The sequence below is a fragment of the Cajanus cajan genome, chromosome 8, assembly GCF_000230855.2.
Source record: "Cajanus cajan strain Asha chromosome 8, NIPB_CcT2T_4, whole genome shotgun sequence".
Taxonomy (NCBI): Eukaryota; Viridiplantae; Streptophyta; class Magnoliopsida; order Fabales; family Fabaceae; genus Cajanus; species Cajanus cajan.
The window spans coordinates 53,871,753-53,899,019 of NC_138524.1; the positions used below are offsets into that span (position 1 = coordinate 53,871,753).

Consider the following 27,267-nt stretch of genomic DNA (forward strand, 5'->3'; position numbering starts at 1 on the left):
ACTCCACATGTGACCTACATCCAGTCCTTAATCACCACCTGATTAAGATTTTTCCACTATCTTTAAGGAAGAAGGTTTACAAGCAAACACACATGCATATACTTCACTACTAAAAGATAATCACTTTCTTGACCCCAAGAAAGTACCCCTTGTAGATCCCACTACAAGAACCTTAATCACTTGAGAAACCCTTCTCAAGATTTTCCACAAAGATTCACAAAGAAACAAAAATGAAACGAATTCACCTGGAATTCTTGAACAATTCTTTGTCCTTCTCTTTCAAGAGTATGATGATGATGATGATTTTCACAAGTTCTTTCACAAATGTTTTTCTTCTTGGAATTTCACAAAAAAACCTTTCCAAGATGTCACACAGACTCTCTAAAGTGCTTTTAGAAGTTGATTATCAGTTCTCACTCAATTGTCTTATGTTTCAAAATAGTTCAAGTCTATTTATAAAAGTTCAAACCCAGATAATCGATTATTTTAAAGAATAATCGATTATTTTGTTCTTCAGATTTCTGGAAATCAACCAAGAACAATTTAATCGATTATTTAGCTGGATAATCGATTATTCCAGAGAGTTGTTTCTGAAATAATCGATTATTTTGGCAAATAATCGATTATTACAGCAAGGCATTCCACTTAGCCCATTTGCTGAAATAATCGATTATATTTAACAATAATCGATTATTTTGAGTCAGTTCTTAAAACTTCATTTTAAGTCTCAAAATAATTTTCCAATGTTCTCAACTCATCATCATCTACTCCCTACTTGATTTTAGACAAGATTTGCTTAATGCACAAAGCACACACACAAGCACAAATATAACAATTCTTTTAACACTTTATTTCCTAAACACTATTACATAGCTATACTTCAAAGCATTTTTCTTGAACTTCCTTGACTTTGTTTTTGTGTTCAATGTTGTTGTTGCACACTTGTTGTCTCCGGCTGTTGTGATCATCAAAACTCTTTTTCAGCTCTCCTAAGCTCAACAATCTCCCCCTTTTTGATGATGACAACCCATGACAACCCACGGACAATGATATCAATCCATAATGCACTTTGTGCCTGCTTCTTATTGTGTCATGAACCAAAACCTGTACAACACACACACACACAAAGCACAATACCTGCACAAAGCACAATACCTGCAACAAAAACTCAACACACAATACCATTTCTCCCCCTTTGGCATTATCAAAAACAAAGTAAGCCAAGGTTAACAATTATAAGCCATTTATAGAATTTTTCAGCAGCTCAAACCAAATCAGTTGCTCATTATTCAACCATACTTCAAACCAAAATAAACCAATGTGTGATGCCAATTGTGCACCATACCACAAACCAAATCAAATCAAGTCAAGATATCCATTATCTCAGTACAAAAACAGAGTATTTCAAATAATCACATTACAACATATATGCTCACCAAAAACAGAGCATTGTGCACCAGTATTCCAAAATAACCTTTGGAATCAAAATCAAGCCAATCACATAAGCAAACCAAACTTCAAATTCATCAAACATAAATTGTTCAACATCAAAAACAATAAACTTGTTCAGGAATTAAAATCATTACAACCCAATTGAACTTATAAATTGTTCCAAACGTAAATTTAAAAACTAAACAAAAATAGAAATCACTCCTCATCATCCGGAATACCAAGCTGTGTCTTGATGATTCTAACTTCGCGATCCAGATCATCAAACCTGTCAAGCAAACCAGAAAACAAAGTCTCATGTCTCCTTGACATGTCCATAACAGCATCAATCTTGTTAATCATGATCTGCTCAAAAGGTGAGAACGGCTTTAGTTCCGGCTCAGCTTCTCCAGGCTCAGCTTCCACCTGTGGTGGCTGATCCTCATCATGAGAAGGCACACCGTCCTCATCTGTAGCTGGCTCCGGGGTAGGAGGAACATCTCCTTTAAACACCCACTTGTCTTCTTGCTTTAGCATCCCCATATGATGCAAAGAAGACTTCTCTATTTTGTTCGATGCGTGCAGAACAATCTTTCTTTCACCTGTTAAATCTACACCAGCAATCTCAAAAAATTTTGACAGAAGCAAAGCATAAGGAATTGGACCGTCTTCCTTTCTCCTTGCCTTCCAAATACAGTCATTCACAACCGCCACCCAATCAATCTTAATTTTCTTCTTAATTACATGCATTAACAAAATGTCATCCCAAGACATCTGAGCATGGTTGTGCAACCTAGGTTTTAACATCCAGGCAATAATGAAGGAAATCAAGCGAGAGTTCTTTTTCATACCTCCCGCCAAGAACTTTTCATAGTTTGTGTTGGATGGGTTCCGTTGACAATCCCGGAATGTGATCAGTTCTTCAAAATCTCCAAAGTTGAATGGCTGGGGTTTCTCTGCTCCAGTTCCGTTCAAACCCGCAGCAGCTCTCAATGAGGGTCCGTCCAGCCTGATTAACTTCCCCTTAACCACCGATTGCATAACCCCATTATTAGTGGTAGCAAAATAGAGGAATAATCGGATGAGCTCCGGATAATAGGGTCCGTCCATCTCGAGAAACGCCTTCAACTCTTGGTACTCCAGGAGGGTTGGAAAGCTAAACCCCTCATTCTTGAACCAATCAAGCTTTAGGGTCTTCGGAGGGATGATTCTCCGACCGGCATACCATTCGAAATAGTATTCTTGGGCCTTCTCATCGGCGAACCACTTCGAGATGAGTTGCTCCGAGGGAAGAGGGCGCTTGCTCCCCCTCACTTCCAGCTTCTTGGGTCTCTTGGAGGAAGATGCCATGGTTGGGTCTTAGAGAGAAATGAAGAAGATGAAGGATTTGAGAGGTTTTGAGAGAGTTAGGGTTTTGAGGGTTTGGGAAAAATGAGAGAATGAGAGAAAACAGAGGTTGTGTGATGTTTTGAGGTCCTAACACGTTCTGGGTATAGAGAAAATGGGTGGTTTTAAGGTTTGGCGCGGAGTTAACCGTTTTAGGAAAATTTAAAAAAAAACGCCCAAATAATCGATTAGTTGTGCAAATAATCGATTATTTGCATCAGTAAACTCAGTTTAAACCACTTTCTGATATGGATAATCGATTATTTTAAGGATAATCGATTATTACAGAGGGTTCATTTTCCTTATACTCCCCAGATAATCGATTATTTACAGAATAATCGATTATTTCAGTGACCTTTGAGTTTCTTCTTATCAAATAATCGATTATTACCCAAATAATCGATTATTCCAGTGACTTTTGAGTTTCTTGCTTACCTGATAATCGATTATTACCCAAATAATCGATTATTTTCGAAACTCTTGGAATTCTTCATGTTCCAGATAATCGATTATTTCCTCAGATAAGCGATTATTTTCATGAGTCACTTTAAGATAATCTATTATATCTTAAGATAATCGATTATTCCAGTGATGATTTGTTTCACTGAAAATTTTAACTTCTCAAATTTCACCAAGTCTTGTTTGCAACTTCCAAATATTATCTTCCACACATCTCTTGTATTCATTCTCACAACATAATCAATTCAAACTTGTTTCACTAATTATTCCCAACTCAATTCTCAATTGATTGAACCTCTCTCTAGGTAGAGGTTTTGTGAAAATATCAACTAGTTGTTTACTTGTCTCTACAAACTCCACAACACAATCATTCCTTTGAACATGATCTCTCAAAAAGTGGTGTCTTATCTCAATATGCTTAGTCCTAGAGTGCAAAATTGGATTTTTGGTCAGATTTATTGCACTTGTGTTATCACACCTCAAAGGAATCTTGTTCAACTCAATTCCATAGTCTCTTAATTGTTGCTTCATCCAAAGGATTTGAGCACAACAACTTCCAGCTGCTATATACTCAGCCTCAGCTGTACTTAAAGCAACACAAGCTTGCTTTTTGCTATGCCATGAAACAAGTGCACTACCTAACAAGTGACATGTTCCACTTGTGCTCTTTCTGTCTAGCCTGCACCCAGCAAAATCTGAATCTGAGTAGCCAATTGGACTCAATGATACTCCTTTTGGATACCACAAACCAACATTAGTTGTACCCTTCAAATACTTAAGGATTCTCTTTACACTTTTCATATGAGATTCTTTAGGATTTGCTTGAAATCTTGCACATAGGCACACAGCAAACATTATATCAGGCCTACTTGCTGTCAAGTATAAGAGTGATCCTATGATACCTCTATATTTTGAATTATCAACAGCAATTCCTTTCTCATCTAAGTCAAGATTGCAATTGTTTGATATTGGTGTGGCAGCCTCCTTACACCCTTCCATACCAAACTTTTTCAAAAGTTCATTGCAATACTTGCTTTGACTTATGAAAGTTCCATCATGCATTTGTTTGATTTATAATCCCAAAAAGAAGGTAAGTTCTCCCATCATTGACATCTCAAATTCTCCTTGCATTGTTTTGGAAAATTCTTTACAAAGAGAGGAATTTGTAGATCCAAACACAATATCATCCACATATATTTGCACATACATTGTATCATTTTTAAATCTCTTAACAAACAATGTATTGTCCACCTTTCCTCTTTCATAATCATTCTCAATTAGAAATTTGCTCAACCTATCATACCAAGATCTAGGAGCTTGCTTCAAGCCATAGAGTGCCTTTTTGAGCTTGTACACATGATTAGGATTTTTGAAGTCCACAAATCCAGGTGGCTGTTCCACATACACTTCCTCTTGTATCAGCCCATTGAGGAAAGCACTTTTTACATCCATTTGATAAAGCTTGAAATTCTTAATTGATGAATAAGCAAGAAGTAGTCTAATAGCTTCAATCCTTGCTACTGGGGCAAAAGTCTCATCATAGTCAATTCCTTCTTCTTGATTATATCCCTTAGCCACTAATCTTGCCTTATTTCTAAGAATTATTCCTGATTCATCAAGCTTATTTCTGAAAACCCACTTGGTTCCAATAATTGGATAATCTTTTGGTAATGGCACTAAATTCCACACTTCATTTCTTTCAAACTGATTTAGTTCCTCTTGCATAGCCATTAACCAATGCTCATCTTTAAGTGCTTCATCAATGTTCTTAGGTTCAACTTGTGAAACAAATGCCATAGTGTTGCAAATATTTTTGATAGCACTCCTAGTTGTAACACCTTTACCAATATTTCCAATTATGTTATCTATTGATAATTCTCTAGAAGTCTTCCACTCTTTTGGCAATTGTTCACATGTTACCTTTTCTTTCTCATGTGATACACTCTCCTTAGATTTTTCATTTGGTTCACTCTCCAATAGGGGTTGATCAAGCAATTCATTTAAATCTTCAATTTCTGTTTGCCTTGTCTCTTGCTTATTTACTTCATCAAATACTACATGAACAGATTCCTCTACCACTAAAGTTCTCTCATTGTAAATTCTATAAGACTTACTATTTGTAGAGTATCCTAGAAATATTGCTTCATCAGCCTTTGCATCAAACTTCCCAAGTTGTTCTTTCCCATTGTTCAGCACATAACACTTGCAACCAAACACTCTAAAATAGGAAATGTTAGGCTTCTTTCCTTTATAGATTTCATAGGGTGTTTTCTTTAAAATAGGCCGAATTAGAACTCTATTTAACACATGACAAGCTGTGTTAATAGCATCAGCCCAAAAGTATTTTGGTAGGTTTGTTTCATTTAACATTGTTCTTGCAAGTTCTTCTAAGGACCTATTTTTCCTCTCAACAACTCCATTTTGTTGAGGTGTCCTAGGTGCTGAGAAATTATGGTTTATACCATGTTCCTCACAGAATTTTTTAAACATGATGTTTTGGAATTCACCTCCATGATCACTTCTTATAGAGGTGACGTTTGAACACTTCTCATTTTGAACAAGCTTAGCAAATTTTCTAAAGGCAGTGAAAGCATCATTTTTATTTGCAAGAAACATAACCCATGTATATCTTGAGTAGTCATCAACAATTACTAAGCCATAGTAGTTTCCACCTAAGCTCATTGTTCTTGATGGACCAAACAAATCCATGTGAATTAATTGCAAAGGTCTAGATGTTGAAATCTGATTTTTGCTTTTAAAACTAGCCTTCACTTGCTTGCCCTTTTGACAAGCATCACATAATTTGTCTTTTCCAAACTTGAGTTTAGGTAGACCAACCACCAATTCTTTCCTACTCAATTTAGTTAAGTGATCCATGTGAATGTGTGCAGCTCTCCTATGCCAAAGCCATATATTTTCTTCTTGAGTTATTAGACATTTAGTGTTTGACATTGATATAGAGTGCTCTAAGTCTAGCATATATATGTTGTCAATCCTTTTTCCTATGAATCTGATTTCTTTACTCTTTTTATCACAAATCAAGCAACATGTGTCATCAAATTCAATTTTAAAGCCTTTATCACTCAATTGACTAATACTCAGCAAATTATGTTTCAAGCCATTAACAAGCAATACATTTTCAATCAATGTTTGAGAGGAGGAATTACCAATATTTCCATGACCAAGAATTTTGCCTTTATTGTTGTCACCATAGGTAACATACCCTTCATTCTTCAATTTCAGACTTGAGAATTTGGAGGGATCCCCAGTCATGTGCCTTGAGCAGCCACTATCAAGATACCACAGCAAATTTTTGGCCCTCAAGCATTCCTACAAAATAAATTCAGAGGAAAAATTTAGGTACCCATGTGGAGGGTCCTTGTTGGTTAGTTCTCAGCCCTTGACTCTTCTCAACCCAAATCATTTTTCCACTTGGAACTCCAAATTTTCTTGAGTAACAGTTCCTAATAGTATGACCCATTTTACAACAATAAAAACAAGTTGCTTGTTTAGAAAAGTTACTTTTGAGTTTTCTAAAATTTTGACTTTTCCCAAAAGCTACTTTCCTAGACTCAAATGGTATGCTTGTGCTTGGATTAAAGCCAAGTCCACTCCTATCAAAAGTATTTCTTTGCTTTCCCAAAAGAATATTCAAATTTGCATTTCCCTTTGTGAACCTTGCAAGTGTGGATTTCAAATCAGCATTTTCTTTTTCAAAAACCTTGCAATGTTCACAAACATCTTTTGAGGAATGAGCTTCACTAAAGTTAAACATTGTTTGAAGATTTTCATGCTCATGCTTCAAATCTTCAAGTTCTTGTTCAGCTTTAATTAAAGCATTTTCATACCATTTCAGCTTGTTTTTCAATTTTAAATTTGAGGCACCTAACTTGACAGCCTCTTCATGAATTTGAATGAAAGCTTCTTGAAGTTGGTCATAATCAGGATTTGATTCAAGGTCTGAGTCACTTACTATTGTGTCTTGTGCAGTTCCAGCCATCAAACACAAATTGTTTTCCTCACTTTCAGATTCTCCACTTGTTGTGCTTGAGTCATTGTCTTCCCAAGCAATATAGGCTCTTTTTCCTTTTGCATTTTTCTTAAACTTCTTCTCCTCTTGTTGCTTCTTTAAGATATTTGGACAGTCAGCTTTCATGTGTCCAGGCTTTCCGCATTCAAAGCAATTGAAGGAGGAGGAGGATGCTTCCTCTTTCTTGTTTGGCTTTTTGTTGAACTTATAGGGAGAGTTTCTTTTTCTTCTTATAAACTTTCTGAATTTCTTCACTAGCAGGTTGAAATTTTCGGTTTCGGAGTCATCGGAGCTTGTTTCTTCATATACCTCTTTTCCTTTGGCAGTTTTTAAGGCCTTCAATGACACTCCTTTACCTTTCTTGTCTTGCTGCTCATGTTCATCAAATATGTGCAGCTTTTGTTCATGCTCCCTTAATTTTCCAAAGAGAGTAGCTAATGTTAAGGAGGTCAAGTCCTTTGATTCTTCAATGGCTGTCACCTTTGCTTGCCATGTTCTATCCAAGCATTGTAGCACTTTTAGATTCAGCTCTTCCTTTTCAAATTTCCTGCCAAGATCAACAAGGTGATTTATCAAATGTGTAAATCTTTTTTGAAAATCAGAGATGGATTCACCATTTTGCATTCTAAACAATTCATATTCTCTAATGAGAGTATGTTTTCTTGATCTTTTGACATCACTTGTTCCTTCATGAGTGACTTGCAAGGTGTCCCACATTTCTTTAGCTGATGAGCATTGTGAAATCCTGAAAAATTCATCAATAGACAACGCTTATCATGTTGGGCTCTTCTCCTTTCCTCATCACTCCACTCACTCCAATGTTTCTCCTTAAGCTCACCATCATCATTCTTTTTCATTGGAACATAGGGTCCATTTTCTATAGCATCCCATACATCAATATCAATAGCTTCAATGAAAATTCTCATCCTAATTTTCCAATAGACATAATTTTCACCATTGAAAACAGGAGGTCTATGTATAGAGACACCCTCACCATAGGGTAGGTTGTTGTTGGCCATTTTTAAGTCTTGAACAACTCTCAAGAACCTTGCTCTAGATACCAATTGTTAGAAAAGAATGGCCAAATCCAAGAGGGGGGGTGAATTGGATTCAATGACCCTTTAAAAATTTATCAGAGTTTTTGGATCTTCACTTTCAATTACAAACTTTTCTATGACAGAATTCTCACTTGAAGCACTTCTCAAGACTTGTTATGATAATATGAATGCAATATGCTAACTTGATTACAACATTATGAGGTTCATCAACAATGTTCAATTTACAGATTTAAAACATCAAGAATTACATTCACTTGTTAATCAAATTTTATCTTCCTTAAAACTCAATCAAGAAATTACAAAACAAGAGATAAGGTTGAAGAAGATTGCACAAGTCTTTTATACTGGTTCAGCCACTCCACATGTGACCTACATCCAGTCCTTAATCACCACCTGATTAAGATTTTTCCACTATCTTTAAGCAAGAAGGTTTACAAGCAAACACACATGCATATACTTCACTACTAAAAGATAATCACTTTCTTGACCCCAAGAAAGTACCCCTTGTAGATCCCACTACAAGAACCTTAATCACTTGAGAAACCCTTCTCAAGATTTTCCACAAAGATTCACAAAGAAACAAAAATGAAACGAATTCACCTGGAATTCTTGAACAACTCTTTGTCCTTCTCTTTCAAGAGTATGATGATGATGATGATTTTCACAAGTTCTTTCACAAATGTTTTTCTTCTTGGAATTTCACAAAGAAACCTTTCCAAGATGTCACACAGACTCTCTAAAGTGCTTTTAGAAGTTGATTATCAGTTCTCACTCAATTGTCTTATGTTTCAAAATAGTTCAAGTCTATTTATAAAATTTCAAACCCAGATAATCGATTATTTTAAAGAATAATCGATTATTTTGTTCTTCAGATTTCTGGAAATCAACCAAGAACAATTTAATCGATTATTTAGCTGGATAATCGATTATTCCAGAGAGTTGTTTCTGAAATAATCGATTATTTTGGCAAATAATCGATTATTACAGCAAGGCATTCCACTTAGCCCATTTGCTGAAATAATCGATTATATTTAACAATAATCGATTATTTTGAGTCAGTTCTTAAAACTTCATTTTAAGTCTCAAAATAATTTTCCAATGTTCTCAACTCATCATCATCTACTCCCTACTTGATTTTAGACAAGATTTGCTTAATGCACAAAGCACACACACAAGCACAAATATAACAATTCTTTTAACACTTTATTTCCTAAACACTATTACATAGCTATACTTCAAAGCATTTTTCTTGAACTTCCTTGACTTTGTTTTTGTGTTCAATGTTGTTGTTGCACACTTGTTGTCTCCGGCTGTTGTGATCATCAAAACTCTTTTTCAGCTCTCCTAAGCTCAACAGTAGTCACACTGTCAGCAACAATGTAATAAATATCCTTTTGATCAGATTTCATGTTCTCAACATATTCATCCAAGCTAATCAGATCTTCATCACTTTGGGATGAGACAAAACGAAGCAATGGAGCAATACGCTTGTGATTCTCACGGTCTTCGACGCAACCTAATTTCAAGTGTTTATCAAAGTTCTCCCAGAACTTCTCATAGTCCTGCATACAGAACATGTCAGCAAGAAGAATACTAATAGGATAAGGGCCAACATTTTACAAAGAGCAGTTATATAAAACTAAAGACCTAAAACAACTTATTAGATATATATAATGTTGATATTTCTAAGGTAAAACCACCTAAATTTATCCTAGCTCCTCTACAAGTTAAAAAACAATAAAAGAAAACTCTGTACAATTAGAAATTTTCAGAATAATAATATACCTCTCTGTTCTCACTCGTGGATATTCCCATAATCATGTCAAAAGCTTTCCGAACTAAACGTTTCCTCATAATTCGCAACTTCAAGCACCACATAGAAAAATATTAAGCAAGATGAAATTGGTAAGGAAATTATTAGCGTATCCTAAAAAGATTGATCCAGGTGTAAACTTCAAGAATGTGTTGCCCTCTTTACTTACTATGCGGCTCTCGTGAAAAATTTCACGTGACACATTGAGAGGAAGATCATTTGAGTCAACAACAACTTTGACAAAGCTCAAGTATCGAGGGAACTGTTCAAGCAAGTAATCATCAGAGGAGTAGGGATGGCAACGTGGGGCGGGGCGGGTACGGGTTTCATGATACCCGTCCCCGTCCCCGCGACTCAAACTCATACCCGTCCCCGTCCTCATACCCGTCGGGTATGTAAATTTTGTCTCATTCCCGTCCCTATCGGGTATTGAGTATACCCTTACCCGTACCCGTAAAAAAATTAATTTTTTTAAAAAAAAATATTTTTAACTTATGTTTATGTCATATTTTTAACTTATCTTTATTTCTGTGATTGCCACTATTCATGCTGTGTGGGAATACACCAATTACCGTGTGGAACAATGAGTTCATGCCCCCTTCTTTTTCTTGGTTACAGAATGTAAGTCAACATATACCCAATTTAAATATTAAAAAAAGAAAAGCCTGTTATTTTGTTACTATTAGCCTAGCACTCTGCAGTGATTTATATTCTACAACAAGCTTTTACGTTAAGAGCAAGTTTGCGTAGTGAGTGACCCTTTAAATTTTAGAATATTATTCTTGAAATGTTAATTTTTTTAAAATAATTAAACTGGGGACGGGTATTTAATCGGGGACGGGAATGGGGACGGGGACGGGGCGGGTAAGTATATACCCGTACCCGTACCCGTACCTGATTTTATTTATCGGGTTTTACCCGTACCCGTACCCGTACCCGATCAAAGCAGGTATTTCCCGTCAAAGTCGGGACGGGTTCGGGTGTTACCCACAGGTACGAGTTTATTTGCCAATTCCTATGTAAGAGGATTCAAGTAAGGGAAATGTTTTGGCGTCCGAACATTCATTCTGAAATATCATCTGACTTTAAAATAATAATAAAATATTACTTAATTTTAACTTTTTAAAAATTTCATAATATTTTATTATAAAATTATTGACGTATAATTTTTTAATTGGTCGGAGGATGTTTCCGACAAATGCATTTGGAAGACACAGTATTTCTCTTCAAGTAAAAGCAAACAGCATCCATCATCTGAGGATGAGCAAACCTGTACATAATTTTAGGCCTAAAAGAAGGATCTAATTGGCCCAATTCAATGAATTATTTTAATTTTATTTTAAATATATTAAATATGTTTAATTTTATAATAAGGCTAGGCTACAGTGGCCATCAAAATCGCGGAAAGCAAGAATTAGGTGTTGGGCCAATCACTGCAAATTCTAATAGTTACCAGAAATTCTGTCGGTCATTAGAAAAACAATATTACAGTAAAATTTCACGACACTGTCCAATTAAGTATACAAGATACTGAACTGACAGCTTGAGAGACCAATCAAACCTCCTCCAGAGTGTTTTTGTTGCAAAAGCAAAGCCCAGTTCTGATAAGGAGCTTTAATACAATGTGAGAAGAGAAAAAGATTTCATTTTCTGGATTTTCTCCAGCGAATTCAACTCAGCAGAGTGATCTATTTATAATAATAATAATGATTACAAAGTTAATCACTGTTTTCAAGAGAATCATATCCTAAAATACATTGAAGTCAGCTAAATACAGTAACATTGCTACTTGAAAAACTAATAATCACTATGCTCCTATTTCCAACATAAGGGTACAGTAAGGAGTATTTAAACTGCTGCAGGATCGTTGATCACGCCCAAGAAATCATCTTTTATGGTACCTATGCAGAACTGCAAAAGAAAAAGGTTATGCACTATATCGGATAAATGAGTTCAAGGAAACATTGACACTGAACCAGAAAAATATTCAATATCCAAAGGCAAAAGTGATATTTATCTCTCTGCTTGTAATTTTAAAAACTGAACAGTGGCACAGTTCATATCTATAGTCATACAACCGAAAGGAAAGAAAACATCTGCTAAGCATGTGCAAAAGTATTAGAACTTTATTAGCATACAACCTAGTATCATAAGTTTTCTAGAACTGCCATTAGGCTACAAGGCCATCGGTAATTCTATATCACAAGTTCCTTTAAGACATATTCACACATGGCATAAAAGATAATCATGGCAGGAACAATACAGTCAACAAATAACATCAACAGTGGGGTAAAAATATTATTATTCTCATTACAAGTAGTAATTGGAAAAATTGTGATCACAATTTTCTCATAATGTTCAACATTTAGAAATGAAGTAAAGTTGTACCATGAAATAGTAATGATTCTTGCACACCACAAAAGTACACGACAAATTTATAACTCCCTCATGGTAGCTAGTAACTTTAACATTCCATGTTGATAACTTTTGAAATGGGTGAAGTTTAAACAGTGAAGAAAGAGTTACCAGCACAGTAAATTACTAGCAAACAGAGCATAAACTAGCATTCCAGAAATGTAAAAATATCACCACTTTCATGATATGCACAAATACTACAGCTAAGCTAAGCCAATGATCAAGTGCTAAACATTAAAATTAGCAAAAACTAAAGCTGTTTCTGGAGGAATTTGAAATAGTAAAGAAATCTGCAGAGAAACAAAATCTATATCTTCTAGAGCTAAACAATGCTTTCCTATTAATTCAAATTTGTCTAAGTAGAACGAGCTTAACAGCACTCAAAAAAATGAAGTGAAAGACAGAATATATATATATATATATATATATATATATATATATATATATATATATATATATATATAGACAATTAGACATACAATTTCAGTAGCATCCACTCGAGTCCCAATTATCTTTAGTCTCACTTCACTGTCTTTTTGAATCTTAACCTGCAGCAGACCAGCAAATTAAATAAAAAAAACGACAAGAAAATGGAGAAAACAAATTGCTCTTTTCTTATCCATTAAGGAAGTTATAATGATACATACTGATCCATCTGAAGTAGTGTAATTTGGCATGTCTCCAGACTAGAACTTCATATCATCCGGAATCAACTAAGCGGGGATAAAAGAGGGTCTTAACAAAGAAAAAAAAAAGCACTTAAGATCATAAGAGAGAAAGTTACGTGATTTGAAACAAAGATTTGCACTGGTCCAGCTTCAGCAAAAAAACCCATCTGTAGAATGTCAAGAGTGATAAAGCAATAAGCATAAAGCAGAATGCTAAGAAAATGTTAATTGCTGTGAAGAGAAGAAGAAAGGAAGTGCATGAACCTTGTTGACCATGGTAACAACAGCTTCTAAGATTTCCCCCTTAAATGGTCTGAAGACAACACATTGGTATTTGGTATTTAACTGGGAATGTGACAAACCCTGTTCCATCACGAATTAAGCCTTTTCCTATGTTTTCTATCCCTGTAACGGCCACCACAAACCCGTGTCGACCACTGCATAACAATTGAAAATGGAAATCAGCGAATGAGTTAGGGATTCTAGATAACAAATCACACAGTGTGGAATGAAATGCAGAAGAATAGTTAGGGTTTTTAAGTGTAATTGGGCAAAAACTAACAGGAAAAAACCTGCAAGTGCCTTCGACATCTTTCATTAGCTTGGAAACAAGATTATCGCGGAGGTTGCGGCCAAAGTAGCGTGGATGAAGCTGCATATTACGCTCCAATACTATGTGGAAAAACATTTTGGATTTTGTGTTTCTTCTTCTTTTCCCAATCAATTTGTGAGAGATGGTGAATGAAAAGTGAATTGAAAAATAAATAGAAAAGTTAAGGCGGTAAGCATCTAATGTTGCGGTAAGCGAGTGAGGAGGAAAGGCTTTTCTGCCAAAATAAATAAAAATAAAATATGAAAATAAATTATTTAAAAGATTAATTATCGATAAATTGTCTTGATCAGGTAAGCGGTGTTACAAACAAAATGTTGCTAAGGGTGAGCGTAATGTTTGAAAGTTTGTTGAATGTTAAAGAAATTCAATTTGATTGTATTAAAAATTAAACATAATTTTGATGATTGAGATGAATCATTATAGAAATTAATTGTGTTCATTGATTATTCTTGTTAATGTTTTGTTTGTTACAAATACTATTTCACTTATTTGTAAATGTGTGGATTTTTTATATACATTATTCAATCTCTTTCTAGTGTCCATCTTTTCTTTATAGTGTTTGTATACAACATTACACGATCATTTGATATCTTCATTCTGACAAAAGCTTCCCATAATAAGATATCCACCGAACTTCTTTGTTCCACCAACATATGATTTACATTGAATCTCATGACAATGGTTGAAATTACTATTAAATCATCCTCATGGGGAGATACGCCTTTGTAATCAACAATCGAGAATATAATGATGAGATGATTCATGTGCTATTTTTAAGATATTGTCATTATAGATTAGACGTATCTTTTCTAAGCTACCAATGTCAATTTGTCTCCAACAAATTGCCATGGATTGCTTGTTGATGAGGTTCCTTAGCTTTTTGTTGATGGTGGTCCTGGAGGTGCTTCTCTCCTGTCATACCTATCTCCTCCCCTTTTATCTCCCAAATTACCTTCTCCACTTCTTCTTTCCCTCAAACTTCCTTCCCCTCTTTTCCTTTTAACAAATTAACCTAGCCAACCCTCCTTAATTAAACATTCAATTTGTCTTCCCAAGACAAAACAATTTTCGGTGTTGTGACCATATGTTTTGTGAAATTTGCACCATTTCAACTTATATGGTCCCATTTGCCGATTATTAGGAGGAGGATAAAGAAAAAAGTAACTTATATGGTCCCAAGAGCCACAAAAAATATGTCTAGGTTTTGTTCCCACCCTAATCAAATACCTTAGCCCAAAAAATAAAAACCTATGATCTAAAGCACCCCATAATACAAGGGTAAAATGGGAAATATAAAAGAAAATAAATCCTATGACTAAAATACCCCAAAATACAAGGGTAAAATTAGAAATACAAGTAAAATAGATCCTATGACTAAGATACCCCAAAATACAAGGGTAAAAATGGAAAATCAAAGACAAGGGCAAAATAGGCATAAAGATAAATTCTAGGCTATCAAAGCTTAGGAGAGTGATCAGTGTATTTTAATCTTGAGAAGCATGTCTTCTAAGGTTTTGACTTCCCTATCCTCTTCCATTCTCTTAGCCATTGGCTTAGTGATGGGTCTCACATGAAGCTCCATGGATGGTCCTCCATCACCCCTAGCACCTAATCTCCTCCCTCCTTGAAGCATAATGTTCCTTCCTCTTGTTCCAATAAGATCAATGTCGTAAGTGATTTTTCCCTCCCTTGGTTTTTGGGACCAATTCATTATCCTTTTTCGATCTTTTTCTAATCCGACCTTCATCCGACTTTATGTAGCTTGAAGCACATGCCCTTGCCTTGGCCATTATTTGGTAATTCTTTCTTTCTAGCGACTCATCAAATGCCCCCGACCATAAGCCTTTCTAGAATGCTATAATCGCAACCATTTTTTCATCAATAGACACAATCCTTACTAAGACCTCATTGAATCTCAAGAGGAAGTGTGGAGAAAAGAAAAACACTAGAGGGGGATTGTGACCATATATATAAAAAATCAACATGTTTTCTATAGTGAAGTAGTAACGCTAGTTAGATGAAGTAAGAAGAGCAATTAGATGAAACAATGAATATTTTTATACTGGTTTATCTCAACCACCGAGTCTATGTCCAGTTCTCAATCCAACCATATTGAGTTTCACTATCTTTAAACAAAGATACAAGTATTCTTTTAACAAACTATTTTTGACTCAACCCTAAGTATTATTTGACTTGCCTCTTCAAGTAACTACCCAAGTATTCTTTTAACAATAATTCTTTCCAGGCTTAATAACTAAATATTCTTTTATAATCAAGTCTCCCTAGACTCATGAACAAGTATTCTATTTCAGACAAGCCTCTCTAGGCTCAACCTTATACCAATGATTATGAAGATTATTGAGAAGTTGTATTTGTTTCACTAAGACGTTATACAACCAATTATAAAGCAATGAATGTTTACTAGAAAAAAATATATTTTTATAAGGAGTGGGTTTCTATACAAATCTATGTAAAATTAGCATCTCTATCTTTCTTGTGCTTTGAAACTTCTTATATAATAGCTTTAGAGAAGATGATCGTTGCAACATTTTGACTTCAACTCACAAGTTTGCTTCGTCTATCTTCATTATCTTTTCTTGTGATGGCAAGTAACCATTCGACTCATTTAATGTGAGTATTAAATGTATTTCACCAAATGGTACCTCTTATTTGATCAAGGAAGTCACTTATCAACTTTTCATATTAAACGAAGCTTGTAGAAACAATGTCAACACAAAAAATCTTACACTTTATTTGATAAGCCTTTCAAACATATGTTTCAAAGATGTTTTTGCAGATATTTCTTCTATATAAAAATACTTTGTTTGATAACATTAAAACTCTAAATTTAGGGGATCATCTTTTGACTTAATAGGAAGGCTTTCAAAGATTCACCATGTTGTTGCTTTAAGTTAGCTAGATATGGCATGATCGAGGGTATTCACTTGTTTGCAGCAAATTATGCTACAAACAACTAACTAAACACATCAAAATTAGTTATGGAGCAATCTTGTAGACTACTGAACTAATCTAAGGTCTCTTTCTTTGAGGTTCCCATGAACATCTTACATCTCAACCCCATACTACCTCCGTAGATCAACATTTGCACAGGAAAGTTCATCAGATGTTGACTAGGATCTTGTGTTCTATCAAACGAGTTGACTTTAGGCACCTTGTAATTTTGAGGAATAGGTTCCACCTTTATTTTTTCTAAGAAAGGTTGGAAATCCTTCGACATCTTTGCTATCATATTCCCCTCTGTCATTCTAAGGTTGACTTGTATTGTCTCCTGTATCTTAACCGCCCTACACTAAGTTTCTTCACTCTTTCTCCTGAGCTTCTCTCTTCTCCTAGCTTGAGCATTCTCCTCTCTCAAGTCGTTAATCATAGCCATCATCTTCTCCATCGTTGTTTGCTAGGCATCATGATTTTACACAGTTCCTTTTGCCATTTCCATCAAAACCTCCTTACACCTTTTTTAATTAATAGTCCTTGGGCCGTAGGAGAAGTTTCACCGTAGCCCCACGATGGGCATCAAAATATTTCAATCTAGAGAACATTCTAAGGTTAATGTAGCAACTTAACCAAAGTCAGAACATTTAAAAGTGTAATTCATCCTATTCTTACTAGGATTTTTATACTTAATTGTCATGGGTTTATGGGCCCCAAGAATTTTGAGATTTGATAAGATAGTTACTTATCGTTAGGTATTATATCTTGACATATTATCTTGATTATTAAAGATAAAATCTTAGACTAGATTTCCTAGGTTGGACTAATTCTAACTTCCCTTAAACGCGATTAATAAATCATATACCAAGTATAAGGGATCATATTAACCTCGTTAACCCCTTATTCTTAGCTTGGTCGGTTATTTATTATACGATTAAGTTGGTTTCAATCTAACTTGATTTAATACATTTTAATTTATTACTTTACTTTGTCTCCTCCATCTGGATGGGTACATGTTAGACTATATCCAGGAAGATACACTTGTCCACCAGTACAAGCCTTAAAGGCATATAGGTTAGGGCAAAGTAATTTTTAGATAAATAACATCAGTATATCTCGATTGGAATATATTCGTAAAGGTACATTTACCCACTAACCTCGAGCATGAAAGGCGAAAGGGGTTAGGGCAAAGCAATCTCCAGATAGACAACATCAGTAGTATCCCTATTGAAATATATTTGAGAAGAAAATCAAACTAATACTTTATAGTTTAATTTAATTTTTGCAATTTTTTATTTAAAAATAAAACTAAAAATATACAAATACTTCTATATTTCTTTAATAAAATTTTAGTTATCATATTACATAATTTTTCTCATATATATAATTTGTCACTTAAAAAAAATATTTCTAAATGTTATCAATAATTCATAATTTTTCATTTTAAAATTCAGTTTAGTAGATTATATTTTGTGTAAATGTACTATGCGTTTGAAAAAAAAAACATTATCTATATCTATACCTATTATAAAGAAGATATCCTATTTTCGTGTACAAAAGTTTTGGACTATTTTATCCTTATATTTTTTTTATCTATATCTATACTTATTATAAAGGGAATAGATTTTGGTAACCATCCTTTGGTTTCCATTTTTATATTTAACACTATTACCCTTAGATTTAACAAAAATTCTTCTTTCAAAATATTTTCAAAAATAAATTTCTATTTTTGTATTGAACACCATTACCTATAGATTTAACAAAAAAAATTCTTTCAATTTAAAAAATAAATAAATATATAGAGACATGAAGTGTCTCTTTCCCTACTAGTCTATTATAAAGGAAATATCTTATTTTTGTGTACATAATTTTTGAACTATTTTACATTTAAATTTTTAAATCAAAAAATAATATTGAAATTAACTAAATCCAAAACTTGAATCTAAGATCTTTAGATTTATAAATTAAACACAATACCAATACTAATTAATTTAACAATCATTAATCTTTTAAATAAATATAAAGACACAAAATGCATACAAATCACTAGTTACAAATAAATGCATTGGGATTTGATTTAAAATTCAAATCTGAAATACCAAATCAAAAAGTTGTGTAAGAATTAGAGAAGAGAGAAAGAGAGGAAAGATATGAGTGTATTATTATTTATGAACATACTACAGGGTATATGGTATATGTAGAGAAAGCCTACGGGTCTAATGGGCCTTATATAAACTATATTCCCTTTACACTATCCCTCAAACTTATGGGAGAACAAAAGTGAAGCCTAAGTTTGTACAAACAGTTTGAGAAGGAAGGAGAGGTGAGAGGTTTTGTAAAGATGTCTGCTGTCTGCTCTAGTGAAGGTATATGTTGGACTGATATTTCTCTTTTCTGCACTTTGTCTCTTACAAAATATAAGAATAGTTCAAAGTGTTTAGTCTTCGAGTGAAGAATTGGGTTAGTAGCTAGAAGTACTGCACCAAGGTTATCATAATATATCTTTGGAGTTCTTATATTTGGTACTTGAAGTTCATGTAGAAGATTCTTCAGCCAAGTAATTTATGCAGTAACAACAACTAAACTTCTATATTCTGCCTTTGTTGTGCTTCTTGAAACACCTTGTTATTTCCTAGATGACCAATTGACTGGATTACATCCTAGGAAGACACAAAATCCTGTTGTTGACTTTCTATCATCAACATCAGCCCCCCAATCTGCATCACAGAAAGCATAAATTTGTAAGTTGTTGGATTTTGACAGAACAATACCTATGGTAGCATCCCACACAGGTATCTTAGAATTCTCTTTACTGCTTTCCAATGAGTGGCCTTTAGTTCTTGCATAAATTGACAAACTTTGTTAACAGAAAATAATATCTCTGGCCTAGTTATTGTGAGATATTACGGGCTGCCCACAATTGACCTATATAAACTAGGATTTTCACAAGGATCTTTGTCATTATTGGTCAGTTTTAGGTTAGCTATCATAGGAGTTTTAACAGGTTTAGCAGTGACCATGTTTGCCTTTTTAACAAATCATGGATGTATTTAGTTTGAGTCAAAAGAAGAGAGTTATTAGACATTTTAGTAACTTGTATGCCCAAGAAATAATTTGGGAAACCAAGATCCCTAACAGGAAGTCACAACGAAATCTATCTAAACTTGTGAGGAACCACTTATGATTAGGTCATCGACATAGACCAATATTAATATAATATTGCTAGTAGTAATCCTAAAAAATAATGAGCAATCAGATTTAGCAGAATTAAAACCAATAACAGAGAGAGAGTATCATGAAGTTTTTGGAACCAAGCCCAAAGGGCTTCTTTTAAACCATATAGAGATTTTTGTAACTTACAGACCATATTCTTGTCTCCATTTGTAAATCTAGGAGGTTGTGTCATATATATTGTCTCCTGTAAATCTCCATTAAGAAAAGCATTAGAAATATCAAGTTGTCTTAAACTCCAATTTAATGATAATGCAATAGTTAAAATAGTTCTTATAGTAATAGGTTTAACAATAGGACTAAACATTTCAATAAAGTCCAAACCACTTTGTTGATTGAAGCCTTTAGCCACAAGACATGCTTTGTGCCTATTAATGGTGCCATCAACATTTGTTTTGACTTTGAAGATCCACTTATAGCCAACCAAGTTAGCTCCTGCAGGTAGATGAGTCAAAACCCAAGTCTTATTGCGAATTAGAGCATTATATTCTTGATCCATAGCTTGTTTCTAGTTAAGAATGGCTAACACCTCTTTGATGGTTTTGGGTTCCTTGAAAGGATCATGCAACTTTTGAGTTGGAGTGGTGATTTCATAGGTTTTTAGTTTGAAAATGCCATGTTTGCTTCTAGTTATCATAGGATGATTATTGGTAACTGTTGGGGTAGGAGACTGTGATGGTTCTGTATGAGGTAAAATTTGTTCATTTGTGGTGAGGTCATTACTACTTATGGAAGTTGGTGGTTTAGGATTTTGAGTGACAATAGGTGTAGGATTATGTTAATCAATTAGAGGAATATATGGAAAAGAATCATGTGAAAGCGATGGTGTAATGAGAGTAGAGGATTTTGCGAAATCAGGATTACTAGCAAAAGGAAAACAAATTCATTAAAAATTACATGTCTAGAAATATAAAATTTACCCGTTGAGGATAAACACATATAGCCTTTATAAGAATTATTGTATCCAAGGAACACACATTCAGATGTCTTAAAGTCAAACTTATTTTTGTTGTATGGCCTTAAAAAAGGGTAACATGCTGAACCAAAAACCTGTTGAGCTTAGGAGAGCTGAAAAAGAGTTTTGATGATCACAACAGCCGGAGACAACAAGTGTGCAACAACAACATTGAACACAAAAACAAAGTCAAGGAAGTTCAAGAAAAATGCTTTGAAGTATAGCTATGTAATAGTGTTTAGGAAATAAAGTGTTAAAAGAATTGTTATATTTGTGCTTGTGTGTGTGCTTTGTGCATTAAGCAAATCTTGTCTAAAATCAAGTAGGGAGTAGATGATGATGAGTTGAGAACATTGGAAAATTATTTTGAGACTTAAAATGAAGTTTTAAGAACTGACTCAAAATAATCGATTATTGTTAAATATAATCGATTATTTCAGCAAATGGGCTAAGTGGAATGCCTTGCTGTAATAATCGATTATTTGAAAAAGTTTGGTATGGAAGGGTGTAAGGAGGCTGCCACACCAATATCAAACAATTGCAATCTTGACTTAGATGAGAAAGGAATTGCTGTTGATAATTGAAAATATAGAGGTATCATAGGATCACTCTTGTACTTGAAGGCAAGTAGGCCTGATATAATGTTTGTTGTGTGCCTATGTGCAAGATTCCAAGCAAATCCTAAAGAATCTCATATGAAAAGTGTAAAGAGAATCCTTAAGTATTTGAAAGGTACAACTACTGTTGGTTTGTGGTATCCTAAAGGAGTCTCATTGAGTCTAATTGGCTACTCAGATTCAGATTTTGCTGGGTGTAGGCTAGACAGAAAGAGCACAAGTGGAACATGTCACTTGTTAGGTAGTGCACTTGTTTCATGGCATAGCAAAAAGCAAGCTTGTGTTGCTTTAAGTACAGCTGAGGCTGAGTATATAGCAGCTGGAAGTTGTTGTGCTCAAATCCTTTGGATGAAGCAACAATTAAGAGACTATGGAATTGAGTTGAACAAGATTCCTTTGAGGTGTGATAACACAAGTGCAATAAATCTGACCAAAAATCCAATTTTGCACTCTAGGACTAAGCATATTGAGATAAGACACCACTTTTTGAGAGATCATGTTCAAAGGAATGATTGTGTTGTGGAGTTTGTAGAGACAAGTAAACAACTAGTTGATATTTTCACAAAACCTCTACCTAGAGAGAGGTTCAATCAATTGAGAATTGAGTTGGGAATAATTAGTGAAACAAGTTTGAATTGATTATGTTGTGAGAATGAATACAAGAGATGTGTGGAAGATAATATTTGGAAGTTGCAAACAAGATTTGGTGAAATTTGAGAAGTTAAAATTTTCAGTGAAACAAATCATCACTGGAATAATCGATTATCTTAAGATATAATCGATTATCTTAAAGTGACTCATGAAAATAATCGCTTATCTGAGGAAATAATCGATTATCTGGAACATGAAGAATTCCAAGAGTTTCGAAAATAATCGATTATTTGGGTAATAATCGATTATCTGGTAAGCAAGAAACTCAAAAGTCACTGGAATAATCGATTATTTGGGTAATAATCGATTATTTGATAAGAAGAAACTCAAAGGTCACTGAAATAATCGATTATTCTGTAAATAATCGATTATCTGGGGAGTATAAGGAAAATGAACCCTCTGTAATAATCGATTATCCTTAAAATAATCGATTATCCATATCAGAAAGTGGTTTAAACTGAGTTTACTGATGCAAATAATCGATTATTTGCACAACTAATCGATTATTTGGGCGTTTTTTTTTAAATTTTCCTAAAACGGTTAACTCCGCGCCAAACCTTAAAACCACCCATTTTCTCTATACCCAGAACGTGTTAGGACCTTAAAACATCACACAACCTCTGTTTTCTCTCATTCTCTCATTTTTCCCAAACCCTCAAAACCCTAACTCTCTCAAAACCTCTCAAATCCTTCATCTTCTTCATTTCTCTCTAAGACCCAACCATGGCATCTTCCTCCAAGAGACCCAAGAAGCTGGAAGTGAGGGGGAGCAAGCGCCCTCTTCCCTCGGAGCAACTCATCTCGAAGTGGTTCGCCAATGAGAAGGCCCAAGAATACTATTTCGAATGGTATGCCGGTCGGAGAATCATCCCTCCGAAGACCCTAAAGCTTGATTGGTTCAAGAATGAGGGGTTTAGCTTTCCAACCCTCCTGGAGTACCAAGAGTTGAAGGCGTTTCTCGAGATGGACGGACCCTATTATCCGGAGCTCATCCGATTATTCCTCTGTTTTGCTACCACTAATAATGGGGTTATGCAATCGGTGGTTAAGGGGAAGTTAATCAGGCTGGACGGACCCACATTGAGAGCTGCTGCGGGTCTGAGCGGAACTGGAGCAGAGAAACCCCAGCCATTCAACTTTGGAGATTTTGAAGAACTGATCACATTCCGGGATTGTCAACGGAACCCATCCAACACAAACTATGAAAAGTTCTTGGCGGGAGGTATGAAAAAGAACTCTCGCTTGATTTCCTTCATTATTGCCTGGATGTTAAAACCTAGGTTGCACAACCATGCTCAGATGTCTCGGGATGACATTTTGTTAATGCATGTAATTAAGAAGAAAATTAAGATTGATTGGGTGGCGGTTGTGAATGACTGTATTTGGAAGGCAAGGAGAAAGGAAGACGGTCCAATTCCTTATGCTTTGCTTCTGTCAAAATTTTTTGAGATTGCTGGTGTAGATTTAACAGGTGAAAGAAAGATTTTTCTGCACGCATCGAACAAAATAGAGAAGTCTTCTTTGCATCATATGGGGATGCTAAAGCAAGAAGACAAGTGGGTGTTTAAAGGAGATGTTCCTCCTACCCCGGAGCCAGCTACAGATGAGGACGATGTGCCTTCTCATGATGAGGATCAGCCACCACAGGTGGAAGCTGAGCCTGGAGAAGCTGAGCCGGAACTAAAGCCGTTCTCACCTTTTGAGCAGATCATGATTAACAAGATTGATGCTGTTATGGACATGTCAAGGAGACATGAGACTTTGTTTTCTGGTTTGCTTGACAGGTTTGATGATCTGGATCGCGAAGTTAGAATCATCAAGACACAGCTTGGTATTCCGGATGATGAGGAGTGATTTCTGTTTTTGTTTAGTTTTTAAATTTACGTTTGGAACAATTTATAAGTTCAATTGGGTTGTAATGATTTTAATTCCTGAACAAGTTTATTGTTTTTGATGTTGAACAATTTAAGTTTGATGAATTTGAAGTTTGGTTTGCTTATGTGATTGGCTTGATTTTGATTCCAAAGGTTATTTTGGAATACTGGTGCACAATGCTCTGTTTTTGGTGAGCATATATGTTGTAATGTGATTATTTGAAATACTCTGTTTTTGTACTGAGATAATGGATATCTTGACTTGATTTGATTTGGTTTGTGGTATGGTGCACAATTGGCATCACACATTGGTTTATTTTGGTTTGAAGTATGGTTGAATAATGAGCAACTGATTTGGTTTGAGCTGCTGAAAAATTCTATACATGGCTTATAATTGTTAACCTTGGCTTACTTTGTTTTTGATAATGCCAAAGGGGGAGAAATGGTATTGTATGTTGAGTTTTTGTTGCAGGTATTGTGCTTTGTGCAGGTATTGTGCTTTGTGTGTGTGTGTGTTGTACAGGTTTTGGTTCATGACACAATAAGAAGCAGGCACAAAGTGCATTATGGATTGATATCATTGTCCGTGGGTTGTCATGGGTTGTCATCATCAAAAAGGGGGAGATTGTTGAGCTTAGGAGAGCTGAAAAAGAGTTTTGATGATCACAACAGCCGGAGACAACAAGTGTGCAACAACAACATTGAACACAAAAACAAAGTCAAGGAAGTTCAAGAAAAATGCTTTGAAGTATAGCTATGTAATAGTGTTTAGGAAATAAAGTGTTAAAAGAATTGTTATATTTGTGCTTGTGTGTGTGCTTTGTGCATTAAGCAAATCTTGTCTAAAATCAAGTAGGGAGTAGATGATGATGAGTTGAGAACATTGGAAAATTATTTTGAGACTTAAAATGAAGTTTTAAGAACTGACTCAAAATAATCGATTATTGTTAAATATAATCGATTATTTCAGCAAATGGGCTAAGTGGAATGCCTTGCTGTAATAATCGATTATTTGCCAAAATAATCGATTATTTCAGAAACAACTCTCTGGAATAATCGATTATCCAGCTAAATAATCGATTAAATTGTTCTTGGTTGATTTCCAGAAATCTGAAGAACAAAATAATCGATTATTCTTTAAAATAATCGATTATCTGGGTTTGAACTTTTATAAATAGACTTGAACTATTTTGAAACATAAGACAATTGAGTGAGAACTGATAATCAACTTCTAAAAGCACTTTAGAGAGTCTGTGTGACATCTTGGAAAGGTTTCTTTGTGAAATTCCAAGAAGAAAAACATTTGTGAAAGAACTTGTGAAAATCATCATCATCATCATACTCTTGAAAGAGAAGGACAAAGAGTTGTTCAAGAATTCCAGGTGAATTCGTTTCATTTTTGTTTCTTTGTGAATCTTTGTGGAAAATCTTGAGAAGGGTTTCTCAAGTGATTAAGGTTCTTGTAGTGGGATCTACAAGGGGTACTTTCTTGGGGTCAAGAAAGTGATTATCTTTTAGTAGTGAAGTATATGCATGTGTGTTTGCTTGTAAACCTTCTTGCTTAAAGATAGTGGAAAAATCTTAATCAGGTGGTGATTAAGGACTGGATGTAGGTCACATGTGGAGTGGCTGAACCAGTATAAAAGACTTGTGCAATCTTCTTCAACCTTATCTCTTGTTTTGTAATTTCTTGATTGAGTTTTAAGGAAGATAAAATTTGATTAACAAGTGAATGTAATTCTTGATGTTTTAAATCTGTAAATTGAACATTGTTGATGAACCTCATGATGTTGTAATCAAGTTAGCATATTGCATTCATATTATCATAACAAGTCTTGAGAAGTGCTTCAAGTGAGAATTCTGTCATAGAAAAGTTTGTAATTGAAAGTGAAGATCCAAAAACTCTGATAAATTTTTAAAGGGTCATTGAATCCAATTCACCCCCCTCTTGGATTTGGCCATTCTTTTCTAACAAAACCTTCAAATCATTATAAGAGGGAGATTTTGAAAAAAGTTTTTCCATAGGAGTTGAAAAAGCTAAAGTTGGTATAGGCAATCTGTTAATAATATGGATAGTAGTGTTAAAAGCCTTTCCCCAATATTTTTAAGGCATGAAAGCATGAGCAAGTATACTTAACCCCATTTCTATTATGTGTCTTTGTTTCTCTCAGCATTGCCATTTTGTTCATGAATATAAGGACAACTACACTAGTACAAAAAAGGTAATTTACATCGGTTATTTTAAGATTTTTACGTCAGAAAAAGGTCCGATGTAAATGCGGGAGACGTAAATTTACGTCGGCTGTGATAGCCAACGTAAATTTACGTCAGCCATTCACAAGAGCTGACGTAAAAAAGTTGGAAACCAAATAAAAAAATAACGCGTGCAAGCAGAACAGCCCGTTCTGCTTGTAGATCCACCCAAACGCGAAACATTTTCTACCTGGTATTAACTAATATATTAACAAACGATGATTCACCCAAACGTGAAGAAGAAGATAATATTAACTAATATATTAATAGATCAATACATATATTTATTTTCAACATATTAGCTAATATATTAAGAAAGGATTTTCCAAACTAACCACAAACGCGAGCCTAATGCAATCGGTCAAAAACTCAAGAACCACCTAAACGCGCAAACATACACTCAGATGCAATACACTCAAACGAAATCTTAAGTCAGAAAACTCGAATGGCGCATACACTCAAAGCTCTCTTGTTTAAATATTGACGCGCGCGCGAATACAATTTGAAATTTGTAGATATTTTACGTCGGACCTCGTAGGGGCCGACGTAAAAAAGTTGGACTTAATTACAAAAATGCCACCGCATTTTTTTAACGTCATATTTTTCTTTGTCCGACGAAAATATAGTGACGTAAATTACCCTTTTTCTACTAGTGTAATATGATGTAGGATGCCATGTTCTTGTAAAAATTTCGTAAAAGCAATATATTCTTTGCCACCATTACTCGGTATGCATTTGATTTTGTGATCTAATTGATTTTCTATCATGTTTTTAAAATGTATGAAACATGTTAATGCTTGAGACTTATGCTATAACAAGTAAATCCAGGTGTACTTAGAATAAGCATCAACACAGTTCATATAA

General features: G+C 34.6%; 1 protein-coding gene and 2 pseudogenes across 2 annotated transcripts; all 3 read right to left on the reverse strand.

Annotated features, from left to right (window-relative positions):
* Positions 1–8,024: 8,024 nt before the first annotated feature.
* Positions 8,025–10,585, reverse strand: LOC145950550 (heat shock protein 90-6, mitochondrial-like). Its single transcript, XM_083061644.1, has 5 exons — positions 10,559–10,585; positions 10,344–10,436; positions 10,147–10,224; positions 9,726–9,923; positions 8,025–8,048 (listed from the first exon to the last, which is right to left on the reverse strand). The coding sequence occupies exons 1-5, from the start codon at positions 10,583–10,585 to the stop codon at positions 8,025–8,027; spliced, it is 420 nt and encodes a 139-aa protein (XP_082917770.1).
* Positions 10,586–11,799: 1,214 nt separating this feature from the next.
* Positions 11,800–15,271, reverse strand: LOC109809558 (DNA-directed RNA polymerase II subunit RPB7-like; annotated as a pseudogene). The gene is made up of 6 exons (XR_014428723.1): positions 13,830–15,271; positions 13,522–13,694; positions 13,374–13,424; positions 13,237–13,302; positions 13,069–13,137; positions 11,800–12,085 (listed from the first exon to the last, which is right to left on the reverse strand). The product of XR_014428723.1 is annotated as a DNA-directed RNA polymerase II subunit RPB7-like (transcript).
* Positions 15,272–20,044: 4,773 nt separating this feature from the next.
* On the reverse strand, positions 20,045–20,552 carry LOC145950551 (putative mitochondrial protein AtMg00820 pseudogene; annotated as a pseudogene).
* Positions 20,553–27,267: the final 6,715 nt, after the last annotated feature.